Genomic DNA, 25,711 nt, shown 5'->3' on the forward strand with positions numbered 1-25,711 from the left:
CCCTTGTAGTAACTTTGTTTATAATAAGAGCATGTATGTTCATGCTAAGTTGCTTTACATGTAATAATACACAATCTTTTCTCCAGGTTCCACAAAATTTCTTGATCTGAAAATACAATGTGATGACATTCTGTGTAGAACACAACAAAACTACTACAAAATATTTACTTCATTATTACTTTTACAAAGTACAGAGCTTAAAAAATATATATGTATTCATATAATCACATAATAATAATCCGGTTATTTACAATGTGCCCATATAGGTATGCACATCCTCCACTCCCTGGGTAGTATTCCAGTCAATCACCATTGAGGCGCACACAATGCTATATTAGCAAAATACATATATAAAAAAGCATGACATACAATCTTTCAGCACATTGCATGATGAAAAGAGCTTGTAGCTATTAACATGTTTGCCTTAACATTACAAGTACTGTTAGCTAAAATACATGCACTGAATACGCGTGTACTTACATGCGCATCTTCATTATTCACAATATTTCAATCAGGATGGTTAGTTAAAATTAGATGTGTTTACACACACAAAGTTGCTCAATTTAAGTAAAACATAATAAATAATATACAATTATATTTCCTCTTCTAAGAGTGCTCTTACCTATAAATCTTAGCGTAACATTTTTGTGTGATACTATCCTTAGAAGAACAGGATTAAAAGGCAAATTAATTTTTAGCATTCTCTTGAACACTGTAATAATAATTGGCATTTATATAGCGCTTTATCAATCTACGACTGTTCAAAGCGCTTCACAATTATTATTACCCGGTCACTGGATTCATAGCATTCCAAGCAGCCTGTTAGGTGCAAACTTTCTAAACCAACCACAATGATGGTTGTTTCCTACCGGTACCCTATTAGCACCTGGGTGAGAGTGGTAAAGTGTAGATTGACGCCTTGCCAAAGGGCGCTAGGCCAGGCCATGGTGGGATTCAAACACACGACCCTCTGATTCCAATGTGAGAGTCAGAACTGCTACATCACGGCACTTCCACTATCCCTTGTTCATCCTAGTGTGAATATAAATCACGCAAAATCATATCCCATGATGATTTGGGGAAAAAACAGTGTTTGCTTTGCTGTCCAACAGTCGACAAACCCGACAGGCTCTTTGGAATAAAAATTTTAGAATTTACATCACATACTTCGGGAAACTGGCAGGCCTGGAAACTGGTAAGCCGATTGCAATCATAAAAAGTTAATTTTCATTCCGTCGCTTTGTTTCTCCAATTAAAAATTGGAATTAAGGAGAAATTAAAGAGGCTAAGCGCACCCTTTTCCCCATAGATGCTGTACTTCTCGCGTGAGCCACCACCATTGCAAGTCCTACAGTATGTTAAGATTCCATCTGTGTAGGATGACTGAGAAAATCAGAAAATGGTTTAAAAACTCCTCTGAAACAGCATAATTTTTAGTTCAGAAATACTTGCATTAAAGAGACCTACATCCTGCATAATTTGGCACTCTCATTTAACTTGACTTAATTTGGTCCAAAAGGGGCTTTCTGCGACTTTAATCTCATATGAACCCCTGGGGCGGGCCACTTCCATTCACGAGTGGATACCATGCGCGACCATGGAGTCTCGAAAAAGCACCCTAAAAAGTATTATCCATATTCTGAAAATGCACCCCTTAACAAGTATTGGAGTGTGAAATCCTACCCTTAACAAGTATTGGAAACAAAATGATATTCTTGGCAAATATATTCCCTGAAATGAACACCTAAACAAGTATAACAATATTTTATTCTTGTTGCGGGTCCGTTGGTCGTCTGTGGTACGGCCCCACCCTCCACAAATCGGACTCTTAACACGTAGTGTTGGGGGAAAAAGGATATCCTTTATAAAATATTTTAAGTTTGTTTTATCATCCTGCAAATTTTACCCTAAACATGACTTTCCTAGAAAAATAGATACCCTTTTTTCATTATTTTAGTGTTTTTGACACCCTTATCACGTTACTTACGTAATGTGCCCTATCTTGAAAAAGACATCCATTTTACATATTTTTTTTGGTCCTGAATGGTATCCACTCGTCAATGTAAGTGCCCCCCCTCCCGGGTATGTACATGTACCTAAAGAAATGTGTGGACTATTTTGAGCTTTGGTTTAGGTTATAGCTGGCATATTGCTCTATGTATCTTCATTCCTAATCCATCTGATTTTCCGCATAGACCAAACATTGTAGATCAGGGGCATGCATGCACTGCTGTGATAATTCTCACAATCGATGCAACGTTTTAAGGCACTGTTTCGAACATTATGAAGTTTATATTATTTCCTGAAATTATCAAAGGAAAACTAGTCGTTCTTTATACATCAGATATGTAAAGATTTTGGGAATTAGATTCTCCTTGGTCAAATCCCAGATTCACATGCGCCTGTTTCTCATATTTGTCTAGAACATCATCAAGAAGCTTATCATTTCCTTCTCCAACGTCTTCATAGTGTGGCTCCACATCGAAGCTCAGTTCAACCTCTTGGTATTCCTCTTCTTTGGGTTGAAGGCTTTCCTTTGCTTCTTTGCCTGCTTCATCCCTGTGCATGACAGAGTGATGATAATAGATAGAAGACAACAGAGGAGGAGGTGGAGGAGAGGGGGAAGAGGGGAAGAAAGAAGGAGAAAGAAGGAGGGGGGACAGAAAAAAGTGAAATGAGGAAGAAGAGAGGAAGAAGAGAAAAAAGTTAAATAAGGTGGAAAGAAGCATTATACTCATACATGTGCTTACAGTATGTATGACTATGAAACATGAATGGATCATGTTTGATTCATGGATGTGTTTACTTCTTTTCATTCAAGAATCTGGGTATTCTGGAGTATGATTGTTTTGATGTAAACATGTGATGTGATGACCTTCTAGGTTCACATCCCACTGCTGCCACAGTTATGTGTAATAGGCAAGGTTTCATGTGTGATTTGCCAATGATTTTCACTGACACTTGTTACAAGCTACTGGAATTCTTGCTATGATTGGCTGAAATCACATTTGTGAGGTATTGTTGTGATGATCTTATGACTTCACATCCCATGTACACTGCCACCATTAGATATTAACTGAAGTGTTTATTGTGTGCTTTGTCATTGATTTTCACTGTCAAATGTTACAAGCTACTGGAATCCTTGCATCTGATTGGCCAAGAGCAAATTGGTAATTAAAATAGTATTGACATGACCAATGTCCTATCCCACCGCTGCCACCATTTTATAGATAGTATTTCAATGTGTGCTTTATCGATGATTTTCAACGACAATTTTTACAAGCTACTGGAATCCTTGCATGTATTTGGCCAAGATCAAATTTGTAAGTGAAAAACCAATAACAAAATGCTGTGACATGTATCGCTCCTGAGGCAGTGAAAGAGTGATTGAATCAAGATAGCAAATGATCAATTTTGATGGAACTTGGCAGAATTACAATTACAATGTATGAAAGACATTCAGATAAGATGATCTTTGAAGGTTTCCATGGTGGAGAGAATATTGGAGGGTTTTTTTTACGGTAAACACCATGTATGTTAGCTCTGAAAAGAAGGGTAAGTTCTTTTCAGAGCTAACATACAATCAAGAAAGAATAACGAACAGCCCTTTTCAGGATTACATACATGGTGTTTACGTTAAAAAAAACACCTCCAACATTCAGATATATTTTCTATTTGCAACAACAGGTTATTGAAGTAAAAATATAAATATTAACTAACACAAAATGGAACTTACTCATCGCTGAGCGGTTCTTTGACCTCTGTAGCCATAGGATTGTATATAGGATTTCTGAAGAATTGAAAATATGCAATAATTTTACACATTTAATCAAAGGGTTCCAACACTGTATGTACTATCTGTTATGTGTTAGGCAATATCTAGTATATCATCATACTGAGCATGGAGTTTAGCATATTTTTTCAAAGGGATTATACAATGCATATGAACTAAAATACTAACATGGTAACTGTATGATTGTAAATTTAAGGCAAAAATTAAATATGCTGGGCCTTTTACATTGGCATTGGTAAGTCTTTAAAAATATAATATGATTGTAACACTTCTAGCACTTCTTTTTTTTTTGAAAAATTTTACTTGTGACTTGGTAAGGCACTCTACCAAAAGTCTCTGCTGTCTTTAGGCCGAAATTCTATCCAAAAAAGGTTTTCTGTTGGTCCAATAGCAGATTTCTATGGGTCCCATAGAAGTTTCCTATGGGTGTAATATAATTTTTTTGTAGGTCCAATAGAAGTTTTCTGTCGGCCCAATATAAATTACCTATTGGTCTATTAGATTTATTCTATGGTCCAATAGATGTTTTCTATTGTTCCATCAGCATTTTTCTGCAGGTGGATGTTGGTCCAATATTTCATAAACCATTAAACTCCAACAGCTCTAATGGTTTCTGATGGTCCATTAGGTTACTGGACTCTAATGGAATTTCTTTCTGGGGTATGCTCTTGTGTTCTACGTCATCTTACAGCAGACTGCCACATTCGTCGTTTTTTATAAGACACCTAGATAGATCCTTGTCATTTGATTGGTTGTTTGATATTAATCATTCAGCCCATTTACAATGACGTCATCGTGCAATTTTGGATCCATACGATTTTGGCCATTTTACGCGCGCACCCGATACTGACGTGCTTGCATCTCAAGTAAAGCCATTTGTGTTTGCAGCGCGCATGTTGTATGTATGCAATTATCAACAGAAACAAGCTCGCACTGCATATTTTGCATCAAAATTCATAAATTTCAAATGAAAAAAAAAACAGATTTTAGGTGTGATTTAAACCAAATAATGAATGTTCCTCATTCGTGCAATGGAAAGAATACTTCATTCAGTGAAAGATGAAATAAACGATCAATTCAACTCGGCTATGCCTCATTGAATGGATCATTATATCTTTCACCCCATGACGTATTCTGTCCATTGCACTCATGATCATTAATAATTTGTATAATCTATGGTTTAATGTCACAATTGTGAAAGAAAAGATGGCTGTGGGCTCCTTAATGGAAAGACAAAACTTTTATCAAAGTACCTATTCTAATAAAAACATTAAAAAATTCACAATCCTAGCCTTTTACAAGGACATCATCTGATGAAGCACTCAAAAGAAAAAAGAAACTCTCTTACTTGCTTTCCGCAAACATGTTCGTACCAGGAGCTGGAGGCTCTTTCTTCTCACCAGCACGATAAAGATCAATTGTTGCTGCTCGTATCTGCCTTTTATACCTGCGGTGTTAAAGAAAAACTAGTTGATTCCAGTATTGGTAACAATGTTTTTTAAAATGAATTCTGAACATGATAAATGAACACCAATAAGTGTTTGTATGTATCAAAAATCATGTAAATGCAGTGTGCTACATGATTCTGTAAGCAAATTAGTAAAAGTATGAGCTCAAAATGTTGTTATCTTAATTTAGTAAAGGGACTTTTTTCCTCTTGTTTTAGTAATTTTAGAGTTACAGTATTTGTCTTCTATTTGCTATTTCAAATAAAAGCTCTATCCTTTTGAAGCATGAAATGGTAAATGTTCGCCCTTCACTGGGAAGATGGTCAACCAAAAATCAATATCGAATTACAAACAAGAAATTTTCAGTATTTTCAGGAGTTTTAACTCCAGAAAGACATGAGTAGTGATACTATCACATATCATAAGTAATAATGGTAAAAGTTGACTAAAACTACACTTAACTATAGCATGCCATTTTTTCTTTCATTACAATTCCTGACATGTTTAACTTGTGTGGATACTTTGTTACCTAAAAAACACATTTGATATTCTTTGGGAAAATATGAATTTTTAATTGCGTCATGCCAGCAGCAACCCCACCCCCCCATCCCCAAGTCTCACATTTCAAAGGCCAAATATCATCTTTAAATGTAGGGTATAACCAATATCATCTTGTATTGATCTAGATCTTGTGAAAAAAATTAGGTTTGAGTTTAATAGTCAACTCACTTTTACACAAACATTCATGCATCATAGCTTTTTTCAATACTTCACTATCTGCACTGGAAAATATTGATAAATTCAAATATTGGGAAAAAAATTATTGAAAGATCGCAATGGTGTAGAAATAATGATTGGCATACAATTGGTAGGAATACTTACGAGGTAACACTAAGATAAAAGACAACGCTGAGGAGGACAAGAATGAGGAACAACACAAATGCTAGAGCAAAACTAGCAGTTTGTAAGGCTGTCAGAACATCGGGCTCAACTTGCTTGGTTTTAAACTGTACACATGGCCAAAAAATTGATAAAATATAGTCGAGTGAATTAGAGCAGCAACACTAAATATGCCATCTGCCATTGGAAACTAACTTATGTGTTATTCAATGCATACACATTTCAATCACAAGAATGAACGTCATAATCATAAAATATTTTCTTATGTAAATAAACAAATATAATATCAACTACAAGCACTATGGAGAAAATACATTTCCATTAATTAATCATATTCATTAATAAACATGAGTATTGGCAGTAATGCTAGTAACCCATCAGTTTAAGGACCATCAGTTTTGATTCACTAATCTTCCCCCAAAGGGATGAATTAATATACAAATAATGCACGTAAGCGAGTGCATGCAGGGCAAAATAATGGACGATGTGCGAGAAGAGCCAGTGGATATGCGTTATATCCATTTGGCGAGTCGAGCACAGAGTTCATTATTTAGGTCCACCATGCACAAGAATGCGTGTATTGTTTGTTTTATACAACCCCCCCCCCATGTTACTGAGTTGTCCCGAATGCTATATTTGATCTAAATTCTAGATAATTCCAGAACTCGTACTATCCTGCACTCTGACGTCAGAGTGCAGGATAGTGCATTTTGGATGCAATAATGCAATTCGCTGAATATCATGTGATCCAATTTGGACCAATCAGATCACAGAACATTCTTGGGAGTTGTATAATGTGAATTAATGCCTGACAAGCTTGGCTCCAAAATCAAATGACCCTAGTTTCAGACTGAGTTGATTTGCTAGAGCCATGTCATTAACTCTAAGAACATTGCTTTGCCAATCCTAGGTCCTCAACTTCAGAGCCTCCATTCCTGGACTCCGGGGTTAATGCCCATTGCACACATCTACCTCCATACCATATAAAATATTAATTTTATGAATATTTCATAAATCACAATTTTATTTTGGTCTGAAGATTCACATGATGAACTTCGACAATGTTTATGTAATTTCACATGTTTTGGAACAACTAGTGTCATGAACATAAAATATCATTTTAGCAAGCAGTGATGATTCATGATGATTACCTCTACTTCAATCAAATGAAAAGAAAGCAGCTCTTCTGTGTATCCATATGCATCATCAATAACTCTGTACCAAAGAGAACAGAAAAGAAGCATATCAAAGGAAGGTTTTCATGACATTTTGCTGCATTGAATAGCCATATCTGGCTCAGAATGATAATGAAAAACAATGTAACTGATAGAGGAATATTGATCAATAATTTGTATTGAAGGACAATTCCACCCAAACAAATAGTTAATTTTGAAAAAAGGAGAAAAATCCAACAAGCTAAACACTGAAAATTTCATCAAAATCAGATGTAAAATATCCTGGTCTGAATGCAAATTTGCAGAGTGATGACTTCACCCACTCACTATTTCTTTTGTGTTTTATTATAAAAAAATATTCTAATTTTCTCCTCCTTGTCAAGTGCAACAAAGTTTATTTCTCCCTGAACATGTTCAATTACCATTATTTTACTAGTAACAGTTTATTGGTAAGTTAAGTTGGTCCTTATTGTCAAATCTGTAAAAATTAAAATATTGTATTATTCAAACAATAAACACAAAAAGAAATAGTGAGTGATGGACATCATCGACTCTCTCATTTGCATATCACTGAGTTGTGCATTTAACTGTTATGTGAAAAATAAGCAAAACTTAAAAATATCATAACTTTCTTACTTTACATCTGATTTTGATGAAATTCGCAGCATTGAGTTTGTTTGATCGATTCAAATATACAATTTTCTGGGGTGGACTTGACCTTTAAATCAACATCTTGCATATCAAGTTTCCTTACATTTTCATAAGTGGAAGCATTTTGTACATCATTTACTCCTGATGAAAGGTTGAATTTCGGGGTTCCTCCTGGAAAACTGACACTCACCACAAGAACTGAACTTGTTTAAAACTATAAATTCTACAAATTCTTGTGGGTTCAACATTTAGTTTAAGAAAGAAGCATCATAGTTGTACTCACTCTTGTACTGTTGCTGGAGAAATGACTATATTTTCTATATCATCCACAACATGGAGTAACATCTCAGTTCTATATTTGCAATAAGAAGGAAACAATTTTTTAAAGATACTTCATTCATGAACACTCATTTAATTTTCACAATTTTTGTTGTCTTAGAATTCATAATTGATGATCTCTACAATGCGAAAACAAAAATGAGAATAGTCACTTTTAATACTTCTATATTGCAACACCTCCTTCAAATACATTTCATTCTTTAGAAGTGTCACTTTTTTTTCTCTGCATTCATACATATTTATTTCCTATAGATGTATATGACTGAAAACAATCCAGCTTTATCAGGAATAGGATTGCTATTCTCTAACCCATTCTGAAAGTTTGTAGAGAGTTTCATGTAAATGTTTGAATTGAGTGCCACCACACAGTTTCTGCAAGTACTAGAATATGAACTATGAATTAGAATTCCAAAATGATATTGCCATTAATGACTCCAAAGGAGGTGAAATCTCAAATGTATCACTTCTTTACTCTCATTTCTGTATGGGAAGCAGTTTGAATTGCTATCCTAAACCCTGTCATTTGAATTTTAAAGATGATTTGATGCCAATATACAGTATTCAGGTTTAATAAGAGCTATTAGGTTTACATTGGGGACCTTTAGATTTCACAACATAGCCCATGATGTGGAATCTTTTCCCCCTTGACACTGCATTCTCCTCCTTATTGATATGTAGTTAGGCTGATTTGCCACAGGGGAAAATTCTATGTCAGACATGTAGATGAGAAATCGAAAGCTATCCAATGTAAGGTATATGGATGAAGGAAAACCTGACTTGAGATCCAATTATGTTGCTAATGCTGCATATTTTTGAGGCCTCATATTCCCATGACCTGTACACAAAAATGTCGATGAGATTATTGTCGCGCCCTGTGTGAATGAGCCGTTATATGTTAAATATGGTGCTGACCTATTTGGAATAGGAAGACTGTTACCATCCAGCTCAAAATCTAAGGAGTCAATGTTAACAGAAACATCGTCATATCCTCCTACTTCTTCCATGATTTCCTCCAGAAGTCTGTAAAAAAAAGAAAAAAGGAATTGGTCAAATTAATATAATATTGTCTGAGAATCAAAGATTTGGTAATGGATCAATAATGTCAATTATATTGGAGTATTATCCAACAATCACATCTAACATAAGTGTGAATTATGCATCTCTTTAACAAATACTTTATTCATCTGTTGATTGGGCTATAAAGATGGTGTTTTTAGTTATTTTGCCATTATCATTAGTATCATCATCTTAACCATCACCATTGTTATCATCATCATTACCATTTTCATAATCATCATCACCATCACCATCATCATCAACATCATCATCATCATCACCATCATCATCATCACCATCTTCATAATCATCATCATTATCATCATCACCATCATCTTTATCATCATCATCATCATCATTTTCATCACCATCATCACCATCATCATCATCACCATCATCATCTTCATCACCATGAACCTACTGCTTGAATTCATTCTGTCTGTCTCTGATGTTGCCTGGCTCATCTGCAAATATCGCACTCACTTGGTCAGTTTCAGTCATCAAATAAACCTATCAGTGACAATGGGAAGAATATCGACTTGAATTTGATGAATCAGAACAACAAAAGCATTAACCCTATCTTATTTCTGTAAAAAGGGCTGTAACCAAAGCAAGATTTACGCCAGAAGGGCCGTAACCGAAGCATATTTACGGCTGCGCCCGGGATACTCGTTTAGGGCTTTATGGAATTCATAATTATCTTCATAATTATAACAAATTTTGACAAATTAAGGTCATCATTTTGAAAAGCATGTCAAGAACTACAAATACACAGTGATACATGTATAAATAACTCAAATCACCCCCAAAATGTTTTTTTTTATTGTTTAGGCCCTTTTGGCATGAGGCCGACGATATGCAGACTGGAGTCTATGGAAAACAAGTGTTATAGCAAAATCATTCAGTGTCCAATGGGTTAATACTGATATCAGCTCACAACCAGGACAAGCTTAAATTTGCACCAAAATGTAACAACTTACCGATAATGTAGCATTGTCTTTAAAATCACCGTTTTGACTGTCTGTAGCTTGCAATTCCACAATGTAATAGCTGTCCACACTGTCTTGGAATATAACGCTGTTAATCACCTGGCCAAAACTGTTGATTCCAAATACATTCACAGGTGAAGTCTTCAAGTTGCCGTCTGACAGTCGAAAAAAAGGTCAAAACACTGGTTTGCAAATTAATTGATGAAATATTATCAATTATACAGGAATTATTTTACCCTTTTTTGTAATTTTGTATGTTTCATTGAAATTTCAAAGCCCAACCAATACAACAACTAAACACATTACCCAACAAAATATATCTTCCATGGCTTTCATAATTCCTGTTCTCCACATCTATATTACCCGAGTTATTGTACATTTTTATTAAAAATACCTTTGAAATTTCAATGTGATATGCCTTACTGATCACATATAAAAAAATTTTTTTTATATATATAAAAAAAATCCTCCTTTTGACAAGCGTTAACATGAAGCAAGTGTGTACGTCCCTCCCTCCCACCTGCCTGCCTGCCTCTCTCTTCAGTAAATTGCCAATGCGTCTACTGCCAACGTGTCCACTCACCACATGGTCTACTTTCATTTAGTCTAATGCCAATCCGTCCCTCAACATTTCGTCTAACAACCATTTGGTCCAATCATCTCTTCGTCTATTCTAATCACCATTTCGTTTATAACAATTTCGTCTCATAACCAGTTGGTCTAATATCAATTTCATTTTCATTATTTTCCACAAACAACACTTAGTCAAATTAGACCAAATGGTATATGGACTAAATGGCTATTGGACCAACTGGTTTTTAGACGAAATGGTGAGACACGTGGATAGTGGACGAACTTTTTTTCTCTTTTTCTTTCCTGTAATACATGCATGTACGCATATAGTAAGTCGACTATAATTTCTTCTTTTCCAAGGGGGATCCACAATTTTACAAGCTTTGCTTTTTAGTGGATCCCCCTCATTTCCATATCCATTTATGCTCTATATTATACTGTTGGTTTTTTTTTACGAAGTAAGAATGCCCTTCTGTAAAATTGTATTTGATTTGTATTGTTTTATATTACTTTGTATTATGTTTTGAATGGAAATGAAATAAAAGAATTGAATTGAAAAATTGAACTGATGGTAGACCAAGTTGGAATTGGACAAATTGGCATAAGACAAATTTGTAATAAACCCTCTCTTCATCCCCCCCCCTGTCATCTCTCTGTCTTTATCCCATCCATAACCATTGTCCACACCTAATTATATTAGCAACTTGCCTGTATCAAATCCGTATGATGTCTGAGAGAGAATTTCATACTCTACAACTGCATTGCTGCCTACATCCGGATCTGTTGCATTGACTGTGATGATCTCCACTCCAAATGGTGTGGAGAACAGCACACCTGACGGAAAAATAATGGGAAAATGCATTAAGTTAATAATAATAATGTACACATTTACATATTGTTATCAATTACGAGGATACACTATAGATGTGTACTTTTTCATTAACGGCAGGGCAGCATAATGGGTAACTCTTTAGTTTTTTTTTTTTAAATGAACTGAATGCAAATACTGACAAAATTTGTCATGAGTAAAAAAAAGTATAGATTGCAGTTCTGAGAATAGACAAGCAGAAGCTTTGTAAGTTACTGACACTTCTTAAGCAATACGGAATACATTCAAGTAATGTTTTTATTTCAGTTTGGGAGCACGACATGGTATTTTGGGGGATAGATGGGATCATCATTAACATCGTCATTGTCATCATCACTGTCAAAAGCATCATCAGCATCATCACTGTCAACATCATATCATTACCATAATCATCACTATCAACATCAACCTCTTAATCATCATCACCAGCAACATAATTGACATTATCAGCATTATGAAATAAAATACCATCACCAACATCATCCTCATCTTCATAATCATCATCATCACCATCATTCATCATCAACATCCTGATCATCGTCATTATCACAACATTGTCATTACCTGCCGTATATCGATCTGCATCAAACCTCGGAGGACTATCGTTGACGTCGGTCACCAAGACGGTCACTCTCGCCAAAGTTCCATCTGACAGAGGGTTATACGGTATATTTTCTTGGGGAACAAACTCAGGATCACTGACAGCCTTGATCACCAGGGAAAACTGTGGCCTAACCTCACGATCAATGGGCCGCAAGAGGGTGAGATTTCCAGAGACTTCATCCAGATAGAAATAGTCTTCATTTGTTCCCTCTAGGGATCAAGGAAGATAAAAAATATGGGGAATCTTAGATATCATGTTTCTTTATCATTATCTTCATCATCATTATTACCATTTATAGTATAACACTATCACTCCAATCATCATCATAATCTTCACTATCATCTGAATCAGTTTTAGCTTTCAACCGAAGGTAATAGAAAAATCAAGAGATGAAAAAGAAGAAAGAAAATAAAATGATACAACATATAGGAGGAAGGAGGATGAGGAGAAGATTAAGAAAGAGAAGAGAAGAGAAAGAAGAGGTACAAGGAGAAAGAGAAGAAGAAGAAAGAATAAACAAGCAAGAAAAGAAATCAATTAAGAACAAGAAAACAGGATTAACGAGAAGACAAAGATTTAGACTGAAAAACAAAAGCACAATCAAATGAGATTTGACATGTCATACGAACACTCAGTAAATGAACAACTCCACACCTTGACACCTCAATCATTATCCCTCGAGTTTTCACTCCACTTACCAACTATGAAGTAGAAGATCTGAGTAAAACTGGGATCACTATCAAGGTCTATTGCTGTAGGAACTGTTCCTACAAAGGTCCCATCTTCTAGGTTCTCCTGCACTTCAAGCTGCAGAGGTTCTGGAGGTTCCTGTGGGCCATTAGGACCAGTGCCCTGCATATCAGTTTGAAAAACGGAATGTGCAATAGTTGGAGATTACAGTGCCTTTATATGATCGATTTTATTGTTTTAAATGTCATAATACACTGTACTGAATGATCTTTTTCCATAAAATAACAGTAATATACTTTTCAGTCTATGTATTCTATCCCACAGCTAGGTTAGCTTTTAGATTCACCACACAGTATACAAATACAATGAATTCATGTTTACACCAATCAAGATGGCAGTTTCATCCCACCGCTGCCACCGATAATACTTCCACTAACATTAATGCTTTTACCTTTGGAAATAAATGTTGAATTTAAATTGAATAGTGATACTTGTTCTATTATCACCACTACTATTACTACAAATGATAATGATGATAATAATATGAACAATGATAATGATGCTAACAAAGATAATAATGATGATGATAATAATTTATTTTAAAAATATAAAGGTAATGTCAGATACCAAATTATGCATGCGATTATTCAAATTCTATTGAGCACAGACTGCTGGCCTTGGTGAACACCCGTTGATTGTCACAATAGATCAATGAAAATTGATTCTTAATTTCAATTATGTACAATACATGCACATATGAATACATGCTTGATTGCTATCAAAATAAAGGAAGAAAAAGAAAGGTAGGATGAAGGACTATAGAGACTACTAAAGGAACGTTTTCTTCAAGTATCAAAGAGGTGAGGGGGGGGGGGCTCATTACATAAAACTTTATTTATAAATTAATAAAAAAAATTATATAACAGTTTAAAGCTACCGAAATGATTAAGCTTGATCGGCTGATCTTAATTATGCAATTATGCAAATAAATTATGCAATTATTACTTTAATAAGTCTTTATTGAACTGGATAACCATGGCTCACCTTTCCCCAGTAAGCGGGTTCATTATCGTTTGCATCGTTGACTTGAACAGAGAAGGTAACCTGGGACGTACGTATCGGGTCAGACCTGGCATTCATTCCTATAATTCCAAGCTGTTAATAACAATAATGATAATAATAGCTCGATTTATTAAGTGCTTTTTGCCTGAGGATACAAAGCGCTGCTATTATTACCCCAGCTTTAGCTCAAGCTACCATCATCGGCGCTCAGTGCATGCAAGGATTTACTCCTGCCGGGTACCCATTCACCACACCTGGGTCGAGTGCAGCACAGTGTGGATGAATTCCTTGCTGAAGGAAAACACGCCATGGCTAGGATTTGAACCTACAACCCTGTTTCAAAGGTGAGAGTTAGAACCACTAGACCACGACGCACCAACAAAAGAAAATATGCGTGATATTTAATTGAACAATGAAAGGGAAATATCAGCAATTTTCATTAATTGAATCAACCGTTAAGAATATCACCCGAATATTTGATTGCTCTAAAAAAGCAGGTATGAGAGCATCAATGGCATTTGGGTGATGCAATGTGAAAGAAACATTCATTAGCTACATCATCAAGACAACTTGTAACAAATTCAAATAGAAATTAATATGTAATATACATTTTTAATTTATCTTGAGCATAACTAGGAAGTGGCCGGCCATTGACATCATTAACTGTTTTAATAACAAATATTTATCCAGCTTCACCTGATGTTCCCCAAAAGAAATTTTCAAGCTTGCGGCAAGCCTGCGACAAGCTTGCGGCATGCTAGTAACTAGCATGCGGCTAGCTTAATAAGCGTGTAATATGCGTGCAGAGTAATAGTTAAGCGATCTTTTAGCGAGCAGGGACTGTTCGCTAGCGTGCACTCGCTTATTAAGCGAGCGCCCTGCTAAATCGCATGCTAGTTACTAGCAAGCGGCACGGCTTAAATTTCTGTAGGGGTTAAATATGCATTACCTGAAAATCAGCAATACTGGAAATAAATTCAATCATACAATGAAATTATCAATGTTTCAAAATTCTGTGACGTAGGCCCTACATCATATAATATTCCACACCAGAGATTGAATTCAACAAATGGAAAAGCGATGTACTGTAAGAAACAAGAAGTAGCATTTTATGAAAGCATGTATACACCAAAGACAATATTTTGTTGCCATAAAACTAGTGCAAAGACTTACAATATAGGTTTCTTTTGTCTCCCTGTCAGTTGTTTCCACTATGTTGATTTCACCGGTAATATTGTTAATGGTGAAATATATGTAGTCTTTTGTGGCACCTAGACTTGTGTCGAATGCAAATGTTACGACGCCATTGTCACCTAAATCTCCATCAGTTGCCTCAGCTGTGGTTATATAACCTGAATAACCCTGCAAGGGCAAGTTTACAAAAAAATGATTGTAAAGTTATAACGTGCCGGTAACTGGACAAATTCTCTTTCTCTAGATAGGTTCAAGGTTTCAGATTTAGTGAAAAGCCGTATTTGAAATTCATTTCCTGCATAGATTAACCTGTAATTCACAAAGGTTTTGTAGAGAGTAGGCATTATTGCACCCACATGTACATCCACATCACGAAGGATTTTATGAACAATGCGATTTTAGCAGCAGTTGGTATGGATATCATGGAATGAATTTAGTATCCAAAACAGCCTAATCATCATCACAAAACATTGATATGATCCAATGTGGACGTGCATGCTCATTCATTCATTCATTTCCTCACTTATTCATTCCTTTATCATTTAATCAGACTCCATCAATTAATATCTCTATGTAATCATTCATTCCCTTTCCTTCATCAATTGATCAATATCTTCATGCTGTTACTAGCCATTAATTCATTCATGAGGAAATACTCAATTTCCCCATGGTACATACAGGAATTCAGAATTCGGGGGCCAGGCACAGAAATTTTAAAGATAAAAAATTGGTTCGCCCTCAAAAACATTTTTTCTTACCACAAAAGTTAACGAGCAAATAAAAAAGAAAAACAAAGATGTCATCACGGTAAGGTCTTTACTCCTTAAACGTAAATATTTCAAGCCTAAAAGGTCTGGGGGGGCCATGATGGCCCTCCCCTCAACGCTCGACGCTTTTTGAAGTCTTGCGCAACTTTTGAGACCAAATTTGCGACATACGTGTCGTACCACCGCAACGTCACATGACTTTTTACGAGGCAATGTCTTGCCGAAAATGGCTTGTTTTTATACTTTGTGTACAAAGTCTGTGGGAGATAAAATTCATAAAAGGGTGATTATTTTTTGTTTTTATTGGTCTGTTGAATTAATTTAGGGTTAGAAATACATTAAAAATTCTAAAAACAAAGAATTACATAAGGAAAAAATTGAATTTTGCAAGTTTTCTTTGTGGAAACCTTTAAATTAGATTAAAAAGAAGACATCTGCAAAAAAAAGAAGAAAATTTGAAGTGAAATAGGGTGCTAAATATGCAAATAGTGTTTTTCATGGATAAACTTGCATATTTTATTCATAATTAGAAAATTATAGTTTTCAGAATTTCTTTTATTATACAAGTTTGTAGTTTATGTGATAAAGAACGTGTGTGCCAAATTTCGGCGCAATCGCGTGAACGGCGGCCGAGATCGAAAGGGGGGGTCATTATGGCCATCCAGTCCTCAATACGTCTCAAATAGCCCAGTCCTTTTAGGGTTAATCATCACTTATAACAGGGACTCTAAATAAAACAGGGCACTATTTAATTACATTTGTATTAAAAAAGGCCGAGGGCAAGAGTCCCCCTCCCCTTCCTCAGTGCCGCCCCCTTGATCCATGCATAACAATACAGTTCTCACCTCATTTACATAGACTATGGACCCCTGTGTGGGATTGACAAAGACAGGTGCTTCATCATTGTAGTCTGTGACTTCGACCCAGAAGTCCTTGGGGTCGCTCTCAAGACGGGGATCTCCAAGGTCAAAGGCTGTCACCTCCAGAACATAATCCCCTGGTATGAGGCTATCGGTGGTGCTCGTATTAAGAGTGACCACACCTGTCTCGTAATTGATCTTAAAGAAATCTGATTAGTGGAAAAATACAGAGGCTCAGTTTTTCAACAGCACTGAATGTATTATCAATGTAAAAATAAACAGCAGTTTGCTTTACAATAGGAGAATGTGTATTCACCTCTCAGCAACAGAAATATAAAAAAAGTGTGAAAATTGGGGAAACAAAACTATTTTTGTCTTGTACTTTTATAAAACAGTACAATTATTCAAAAAAAAAATAGTTGAATCTCTAAAGAGAGATTCATCAATCCTTTAAAGTCATAACCTCTAATGCTACTTGCTTTTAGCTGTATTCATGTAGTTGTTCAGGCTTCTGAAAATTAGAATTTAACCTGTCTTCATTCTCAAGCATGCTGGGAAGAATTAACTATATAATAAAGAGCAAGAAAATATCAATACATTCCTATTGCAATCAAGAAACATTTGATCCAAAATTAACATGACATTCTCACTAATTGGAGTCAAATGTAGCATACACATCAACTTTGCATTAAGTATTGCAAACATGTATTCATTTAAACAATTTTTTAGCAAGAATAAATGTGCATGATGGTGAAGATAATAATAAAACCATTGATAATGGCCAAAAACGCAAACGGTCCTAATAAAGAAAGTAAATATCACAAAAAATTCCTCAATTTAATAAATAATAAATTGTTTATATCCAAGTTTCCCCTATTGAAGTATTTTTATCAGACAAGAATATGCACGTTGTGGAGATAAGTCAACAACTTTGATATTTCAAAAGATACATGTATAACAAATTAAATAAATGTAGTAAATGTTACAAACCTGTCTGATTATGGTTGATCATAGAGTAACGTACTGCTGAGTTGTTGGTTCCTGGCTCGTCATCATCTGTAGCAATGATGGCCGCCACACTAGATCCAGGCTCGGCAGTCTCTGAAATCGATGTACTTTCAGGAAAACTGTCCGTGAATACTGGAGAATTATCATTCACATCCAGAATGTTGATTGTCACCTTATTGAAATTAATGAAAATAGAAGTACCACATATTCTTATCATAACTTGGAAGAAGGTGTAAGAATGATATGAACCACTTGATGCTCTGTGTTTTGTTTCTGCAGTAGTACATTTCTGTTGTCTTTAATACTGACTGAAGCCTACATGTGCATCACCAATTTGCACTTATACTACCAATACTACTACTACTACTACTACTGCTACTAAGGGAAAGAAATTCATGGGGCTGGGGCAATTTAGCCTCTGAAATGCTCATAAGAGCCGTGAAAACTAAAAGAGAAGCCCTGGAAATCCAAGCTTATCCAAAAATGCGAAAAGTAGCCCTGAAAATGAAAAAAATCAATTTTTTGCCTGCTACTGCTTCTATTACTACTACATTATCTACTTTTACTACTACTACTACTACTATTGCGACTACATCTACTACTACTACTACTACTTCTACTACTACTACAACAACTACTACTACTACCACTACTACTACTACTACTACTACTACTACTATTACTACTACATTATCTACTTCTACTACTACTACTACTACTACTACTACTACTACTACTACTACTACAACTACTACTACTACTACTACTACTACTACTACTACTACTACTACTACTACTACTACTACTACTACTACTACTACTACTGCTACTACTATTGCGACTACATTATCTACTTCTACTACTACTACTACTACTACTACTACTTCTAAATGTACTACTACTACTACTACTACTACTACTAGTACTACCACTACTACTACTACTACTACTACTACTACTACTATTACTACTACATTATCTACTTCTACTACTACTACTACTACAACTACTACTACTACGTGTACTACTACTACTACTACTACTACCACTACTACTACTCCTACTACTACTACTACTACTACTACTACTACTACTACTACTACTACTACTACTACTACTACTACTACTGCTACCACTACTACTACTACTACTACTCCTACTACTACTATTACTACTAATACTACTACTACTATTACTACTACTACTATTGTGACTACATTATCTATCTCTACTACTGCTACTACTACTACAACTATTACTACGTGTACTACTACTACTACTACCAATACTACTACTACTACTACTACTACTACTATTACTACTACATTATCTACTTCTACTACTACTACTACTACTACAACTACTACTACGTGTACTACTACTACTACTACTTCTACTACCACTACTACTACTACTACCCCTACTACTACTATTACTACTACTACTACTATTATTACTACTACTACTACTACTACTACCACCACCACTACTACTACTACTACTACTACTACTACTACTACTACTATTACTACTACTACTACTACTACTATTGCGACTACATCTACTACTACTACTACTACTACTACTATTGCTACTACATCTACCAACACTACTACTACAACTCCTACTACCACAACAACTAAAACTACTACAACTACTACTACCACCACCACCACCATGACTTCTACCACTACCACCACTTCTAGCATGACTACTAATACAACTACTTCTAAAACTACTATAAATACAATTTCTAATACTACAAATAGCATATACTGCCATTAGATTACTTCTATTATTACTATTCTTGATACTACTGCCAAAATAACAACTACCCTAATTACTAATACTGCTACTATGCTCATCTTCCTACTATATCTACAGTATGAGTTCAGCTTGAGCAACTAAAAAGCTTGTATTTAAGGAATAATCTTTAATAATTTAATTTCACCTCTAGATTGTCTTGTCTGGTACCATCACTTGCCACTACGGTCAAGGTATAAACAGACTGTCGTTCTCGATCTAACTCCTTCTGGACAGTAATCTCTCCCTGGTATAGGTAACAATTTAGCAAAAATATGTCAATAATGTGGTCCTTTCTCATGCAAATCTCCATCTGCATACTTGTAGATTTCCCAAAACACAATGTTATTATCCCTGCAAACAAAAGTTATGAGGTACCAATTATATTATTCAAATAATACTTCAAACTATGTGTTGGGCACATACCATATTTAAATATCAGTAACCTTTACTCAATGAAAAAATATTTCTTGAATTGCTGCACTCAATTTAATAATATTTAAATTATAATGATAAGATAGACAAGTATAAGGGTAACATTCTGCAGAAACTGCCACACCCCAGCTACCATAAGACGATACCACACAGGAATACCATAGACTAAAAACCATTCGATATTCCTGTGTTTTGGGGGAAAAATACCACAGGAGTACCATTGGGCACTACTGCACAGCAATACCACAGAATACCAAATTGCAGTGGAACTGTTGTGGTACTACTGTGTGGCATTGCTGTGTGGTACTGTGTGGTAAAACTGTAATATACAGCTGTGTGCTACTGCTGAATGGTACTGTGGTGTGGTATTTCTGTTGTGTGGTTCTGCTGTGTGGTAAAGTTGTGTGATGGTGCTTTGTAGTACTGTGTGGTAAAACTGTAATATACAGCTGTGTGATACTGCTGAATTGTAATGCTGAATGGTACTGTGGTGTGGCATTTCTGTTGTGTGGTTCGGCTGTGTGGTAATGTTGTGTGGTAGTGCTTTGTAGTACTGTGTGGTAAAACTGTAAAGCACAGCTGTGTGATACTGCTTAATGGTACTGTGGTGTGGCATTTCTGTTGTGTGGTAAAGTTGTGTGGTAGTGCTTTTTAGTACTTTGTGGTAAAATTGTAATGTACAGCTGTGTGATACTGCTGAATTGTACTATGTTGTGGTATTTCTGTTATGTGGTTCTGCTGTGTGGTAATGTTGTGTGGTAGTGCTTTGTAGTAATGCGTGGTAAAACTGTAATGTACAGCTGTGAGCTACTGCTGAATGGTAATGCTGAATGGTACAGTGGTGTGGAATTTGTCTTGTGTGGTTCTGCTGTGTAATACTGCTGTGTGGTAACATGTGGTATTGTTGTGTGATGCTGTGTGGTAAAACTGTAATATACAGCTGTGTGATACTGCTGAATGGTACTGTGGTGTGGTATTTCTGTTTTGTGGTTCTGGTGTGTGCAAATGTTGAGTGGTACTGTGTGATAAAACTGCAATGTATAGCTGTATGATACTGCTGAGTGGTAATGCTGTATGGTACTGTGGTGTGGTAATTCTGCTGTGTTGTAATGCTATGTGATAATGTTGTGTGGTCGTGTTGTGTGGTAATTTTGTGTGGTAATCCTGCATGGTGAATTTTGTGTGGTATTGTACTTTGGTATTAGTGACAAAAGAACTAGGGAATATCATAAGGTATTTACTTTGGTACTCCTGTGTTGTATTTCCTATGGTTTCGCTCTGTGGTATAACCATGAGCGTATCACAGGATATACTTGTAAAAGCCTACTCCAGATGATCACTTCTTTTTGGTACAAGCCGCTCCCCAGACTCATAAAATTTTAGGACTAGATACTTACAGTTTTATTATCTATTTCAAAATCCTCAGCGCCAACTCCAGCTGAAATGGAATAAGTTAATTCCCCAAAGTCGGAGTCTTTATCAGTGGCATGCACTGTCAAGACCCACGTCTCGTTGGCCACATCCTCAGGAACGTTTGCTTCACTTGGAAGTGTCTCATTAAACACCGGTGTCTCATCATTAACATCAGTGATGAAGATCTGACGTGTTTTCGTGGTATTCAGAGGTGGATCTCCCTTATCCTTAACATAGAATATTATAGTCAGAGAATCACTCATTTCCCTGTCAATAGGACTGTTCACACTAAGAATGCCTAAAATAAAATAAGAATAAACAATCAGAAAAGTTAAACTCGGAAATAACATCAAAACAAGAGTATTGGTTGGAGCTCATGATCTTGACAAAACTGCAAGCTTAGCACCAATTATAGTTCAACTGACATTTGCTCCTATGAAAATTGATCTTTCCTGTGATAATTTCTTGGAAAATGTAATATAAGATTTAGGTTGAGTGTGTCTGTCATATGAGTACACATCTACTTTAGATAAAAGTCATAAGCATTCACATATTTTCAATAAAAATATTGATGGACTTGAGACTGAACTTAGTATTTCTCACAAACAATCAAGGTGATACGTCTGTCAAGTTTCTAACAAACCTGTGTCAGGATCAATCCTCACACGGCCATCAGCATCATCCAGAAGCCCATACATGACCATCCCGTTGTTTCCAGCATCTATGTCATTAGCGAGAATATCCACAGAGATTACCATGCCCACCTGGTCAGTCTCTGGAGTGGTGAAGTTATCTGGGAGCTCGATAAACTTGGGAGGATTGTCATTCACGTCCAACACCGTGATCACAAGTTCGGCTGGAGGCATGGAATAGAGGTTGGGGTTTTCAGCAATTCATCAGTTAAGATTCAAGATTACAAGGATCCAAAACATAAATCTTTATCTCAAAGAACTTAATGATGTAGCATTAGTGGCGGCAGCAGTGGGATAAACAGGCTATATTTACAGTATACCATATTAATGAAAGGTGAAGCATGTGTTAGAAAAATGTATGAGGTAGCAAACCACCTATATAAATGATTGACTATAGAAACACAAGCATCCATCAATGTGTGAAAACACAGTCATTCAGGATTAATGATTAACATAATCTCATTCTAATATTACAATACACTTTCTTACGAGGTGCCGTGAAATATACTGTAGCATTTTGTGAACATATGTCTGAACCGCTGGTTATTTCAAGAATGGTGTTATCTGTTGGTGTTTGATGGGGTGCCTAAATCAGGATGCTGGACTGAACTCCATACAGATTTTGGGTATAGAAAATGAAACTTGTTAAACGTGAACTGATGTTGATCTGAACAAGACTCTTACTTTAGGTTGCATGCAGTTTCTTCCCCCTCCCCACCAACACCTATGTTCATAGCTTTGCTTAAGTTATATTAATACATGCATGTACTTAAACCAAAACCATTATATATTACTTGTGTGAAGAATTCAGTGCATTTTCTTGCTCAAATCTGCAAACTAGCAGGGCTACAAAAAATGCTTTAATGAAATTAAGCATCTTAGTTAAAGAAAAAAAATGCTCAGAAGTTTTTCAGAAAAATTTGTACCTGAGTCAGTCTGATAATCAGCATCGTCTCCCGTTGCGTTTAAATCCTTGACACCCACAGTGACGTCAAAACGTTGAACAGTTTCTCGATCAAGCTTTGTCCGGACAAAGACCTCGCCCGTCCCACTGACCACTCCAAACTGGCTTGAAAAATCATCTTCTACCATCCCGTTATTCTCATCATACCCTTTGACTGTTGAAATGGAGAAGCTCAGATCTGCATTGGTGTCGGGGTCTGAGGCATTCAGAGTGATTAGAACTGTGCAGTTATCAGATCCAGTAGGGCTATCACAAAATGTATCACCTGTAAAGAGAAAATGATCAATGGACTGGGGAGTGATTCATGAAGCCTATTGTAAATGAAAGTCATTGACCAATATGGTCTCAGTCAATCACATGCAAGGATTTCATTGAGTTATAACAACCAACATTGGAAAATTGCTGACAAACAGCTTCATGAAATGTCACTATTGTTGCAGGTATTGGGAGGAGGGAGAGAAGTTCATCTTCCTTCAAATCTAAATAATGAACACATAATAGTTATAACACTGACTGGATTATCAATAAATGTAAAATAAACATTGAAATAATGAACTCAGATGGCATGTTAAGTGGCATCTTCATTTCAGTGCATAAATACATATACTTCATACATTGTTGCATATAGGCAAAACATTAAAAAGGCAGAGTTTCGGATTGTAGGTACCTTTACAAAAAATGCAAGCCAGCAAAACAAGCAAGCTAAGAATCACCAATATTGTAATCAATAGATAATTATAATTCTGTTATAGATCAAATGGCCAGTTTTTAAAAGCAGTTTGATGGAATTAATATGGAAAAATACAAACAATATCATTTACTAAAACTAGACACAAAATGTTTATTTTCTATTCATTTATAATTATTTTTTTTTCATTTTAAATTTTTTATACATCTTTTTATTTATTCATTTATGTTTTATTTCATTTTACTTTATTTATTCACTTTCAATGTTACTTTTATTTTGTTTATTAATTAATTGCTATTATCATTTTTTAATTGGGGGGTCAGCCCTTCCATCCCCTCCCTTCGATCAGAAGGGCTGTGAATACATACTCTCATTGACTGACAAGGAAGAAGGTGAGGGTGTATCAAACACTGGACGTTCATCATTCACATCCACTATTGCTATCAAAACTTGGCAGGAGTCTTGTCTGGATGTGTCCTCCCGATCCGTAGCAGTCACGGTGAGGTTGTACATCATCTGTACCTCGTAATCCACGGTCCCACCTAGTGTAATTATTCCCTCCTGATTCACCAGAAATGGACTGGCTCCTTCTATTATGTACAGCACAGCCAGACTATCGACGTCAGCATCAACGGCAGTAACGTTGGCCACTTCCGCTGTAAATAAAGAGAATATTCAATTGATCCATTAAATCTTTATTGCACCTTAGGCCTACCTTTGCATAGTAAATCTTCTAGTGCGTAAATTTACACAAAAAATCTTATCAACACAATTCTATAATGCTCTGCATGGCTCGTCAGCATTATATCAAATGCAGTCGATTTTATAACAAATTACAAAATTAGAAAAATATATGAATCCACACTTTACTCAAACAACCCATTAAAGTGATTGGTTAACATTGGTTTGACTTTTTAAAAATCTGAGCTAGAAGGTCACACTTGTCACCTGTGTCTGTGATATGTTACAAAAATGAAGCCCAGAAAAAAATTGCGTTCGAAAACAATTATTTGGTGCTTCAAAAATTGACATATAGAGTGACCGGAAACACCATCTTAATTTCATCCCATACTCTTATGTGTACTATTTAGGCGTCTATTCCTTTATGGACGAAAATAAATTGAATTGAATTGAATTAAATAAGACGCCTATTTACATAATCGGGGCTTGTCTTGTAGTTTAAGCTTTTCATTCCCAATAATGGTTGTTTTCAGGGTTTATTAGTTCTAATACATGCACTTGTACACATGTTTCATCTTGGTTTGAGAATTTTTTAAATCGGCTGCTCACAAAGTTAAACAAATACCTTTAAGAGTGATTTTAACACTTGTGAAATGACATGAGAAAACTTACTTCCAGAAGCAGCATTCTCTGCAACTGTTGCATTGTAAACATCCTCCAAGAATAATGGATCATTGTCATTTACATCCTACAAGAGCAAGAGAAAAGACAAAAAATTGGAAAAAAAATATTTTATTGCTTCAAATATTCCCATTAACATCAGTCCCATTCAAGCATTATCAGAAACCTGTGTTTTATCCTAAAATGAAATTTAGATATAAACTCATGTATACAGACCTGCCAACCTCTGGGAATGAAAAACTGTATTCCCTGATAAAAAAATGTATTTTTCCCCAAAAAAAGCCTATTTCATAATAAAATGCTTGGCGCACTTGCACATCCAGGCGATCAATTACATTGATCTTATATCCTTATTTGTGTACGTTTTATGAAATAGA

General features: G+C 35.6%; 1 protein-coding gene across 1 annotated transcript in view; it reads right to left on the reverse strand.

Annotated features, from left to right (window-relative positions):
* Positions 1 to 2,314: 2,314 nt before the first annotated feature.
* The window catches only part of LOC121432158 (cadherin-23-like), a 63,770-nt gene continuing 40,373 nt past the window's right edge, over positions 2,315 to 25,711 (reverse strand). The window contains exons 18-39 of the mRNA XM_041630015.1: positions 25,326 to 25,401; positions 24,341 to 24,628; positions 23,247 to 23,549; positions 22,272 to 22,484; positions 21,613 to 21,926; positions 19,929 to 20,027; positions 17,960 to 18,149; positions 16,955 to 17,178; positions 15,322 to 15,510; positions 14,131 to 14,241; positions 13,095 to 13,248; positions 12,357 to 12,605; positions 11,633 to 11,758; positions 10,343 to 10,506; positions 9,784 to 9,872; positions 9,219 to 9,326; positions 8,251 to 8,319; positions 7,293 to 7,356; positions 6,124 to 6,248; positions 5,142 to 5,240; positions 3,737 to 3,790; positions 2,315 to 2,559 (exon numbers count right to left, since the gene is read on the reverse strand). Coding sequence (XP_041485949.1) covers positions 2,334 to 2,559; positions 3,737 to 3,790; positions 5,142 to 5,240; positions 6,124 to 6,248; positions 7,293 to 7,356; positions 8,251 to 8,319; positions 9,219 to 9,326; positions 9,784 to 9,872; positions 10,343 to 10,506; positions 11,633 to 11,758; positions 12,357 to 12,605; positions 13,095 to 13,248; positions 14,131 to 14,241; positions 15,322 to 15,510; positions 16,955 to 17,178; positions 17,960 to 18,149; positions 19,929 to 20,027; positions 21,613 to 21,926; positions 22,272 to 22,484; positions 23,247 to 23,549; positions 24,341 to 24,628; positions 25,326 to 25,401 — 3,534 coding nt within the window. The 3' untranslated portion in view covers positions 2,315 to 2,333. The remainder of the gene's footprint in view (positions 2,560 to 3,736; positions 3,791 to 5,141; positions 5,241 to 6,123; positions 6,249 to 7,292; positions 7,357 to 8,250; positions 8,320 to 9,218; positions 9,327 to 9,783; positions 9,873 to 10,342; positions 10,507 to 11,632; positions 11,759 to 12,356; positions 12,606 to 13,094; positions 13,249 to 14,130; positions 14,242 to 15,321; positions 15,511 to 16,954; positions 17,179 to 17,959; positions 18,150 to 19,928; positions 20,028 to 21,612; positions 21,927 to 22,271; positions 22,485 to 23,246; positions 23,550 to 24,340; positions 24,629 to 25,325; positions 25,402 to 25,711) is intronic.

Source organism: Lytechinus variegatus, chromosome 18 (genome assembly GCF_018143015.1).
Source record: "Lytechinus variegatus isolate NC3 chromosome 18, Lvar_3.0, whole genome shotgun sequence".
NCBI classification, from domain to species: domain Eukaryota; kingdom Metazoa; phylum Echinodermata; class Echinoidea; order Temnopleuroida; family Toxopneustidae; genus Lytechinus; species Lytechinus variegatus.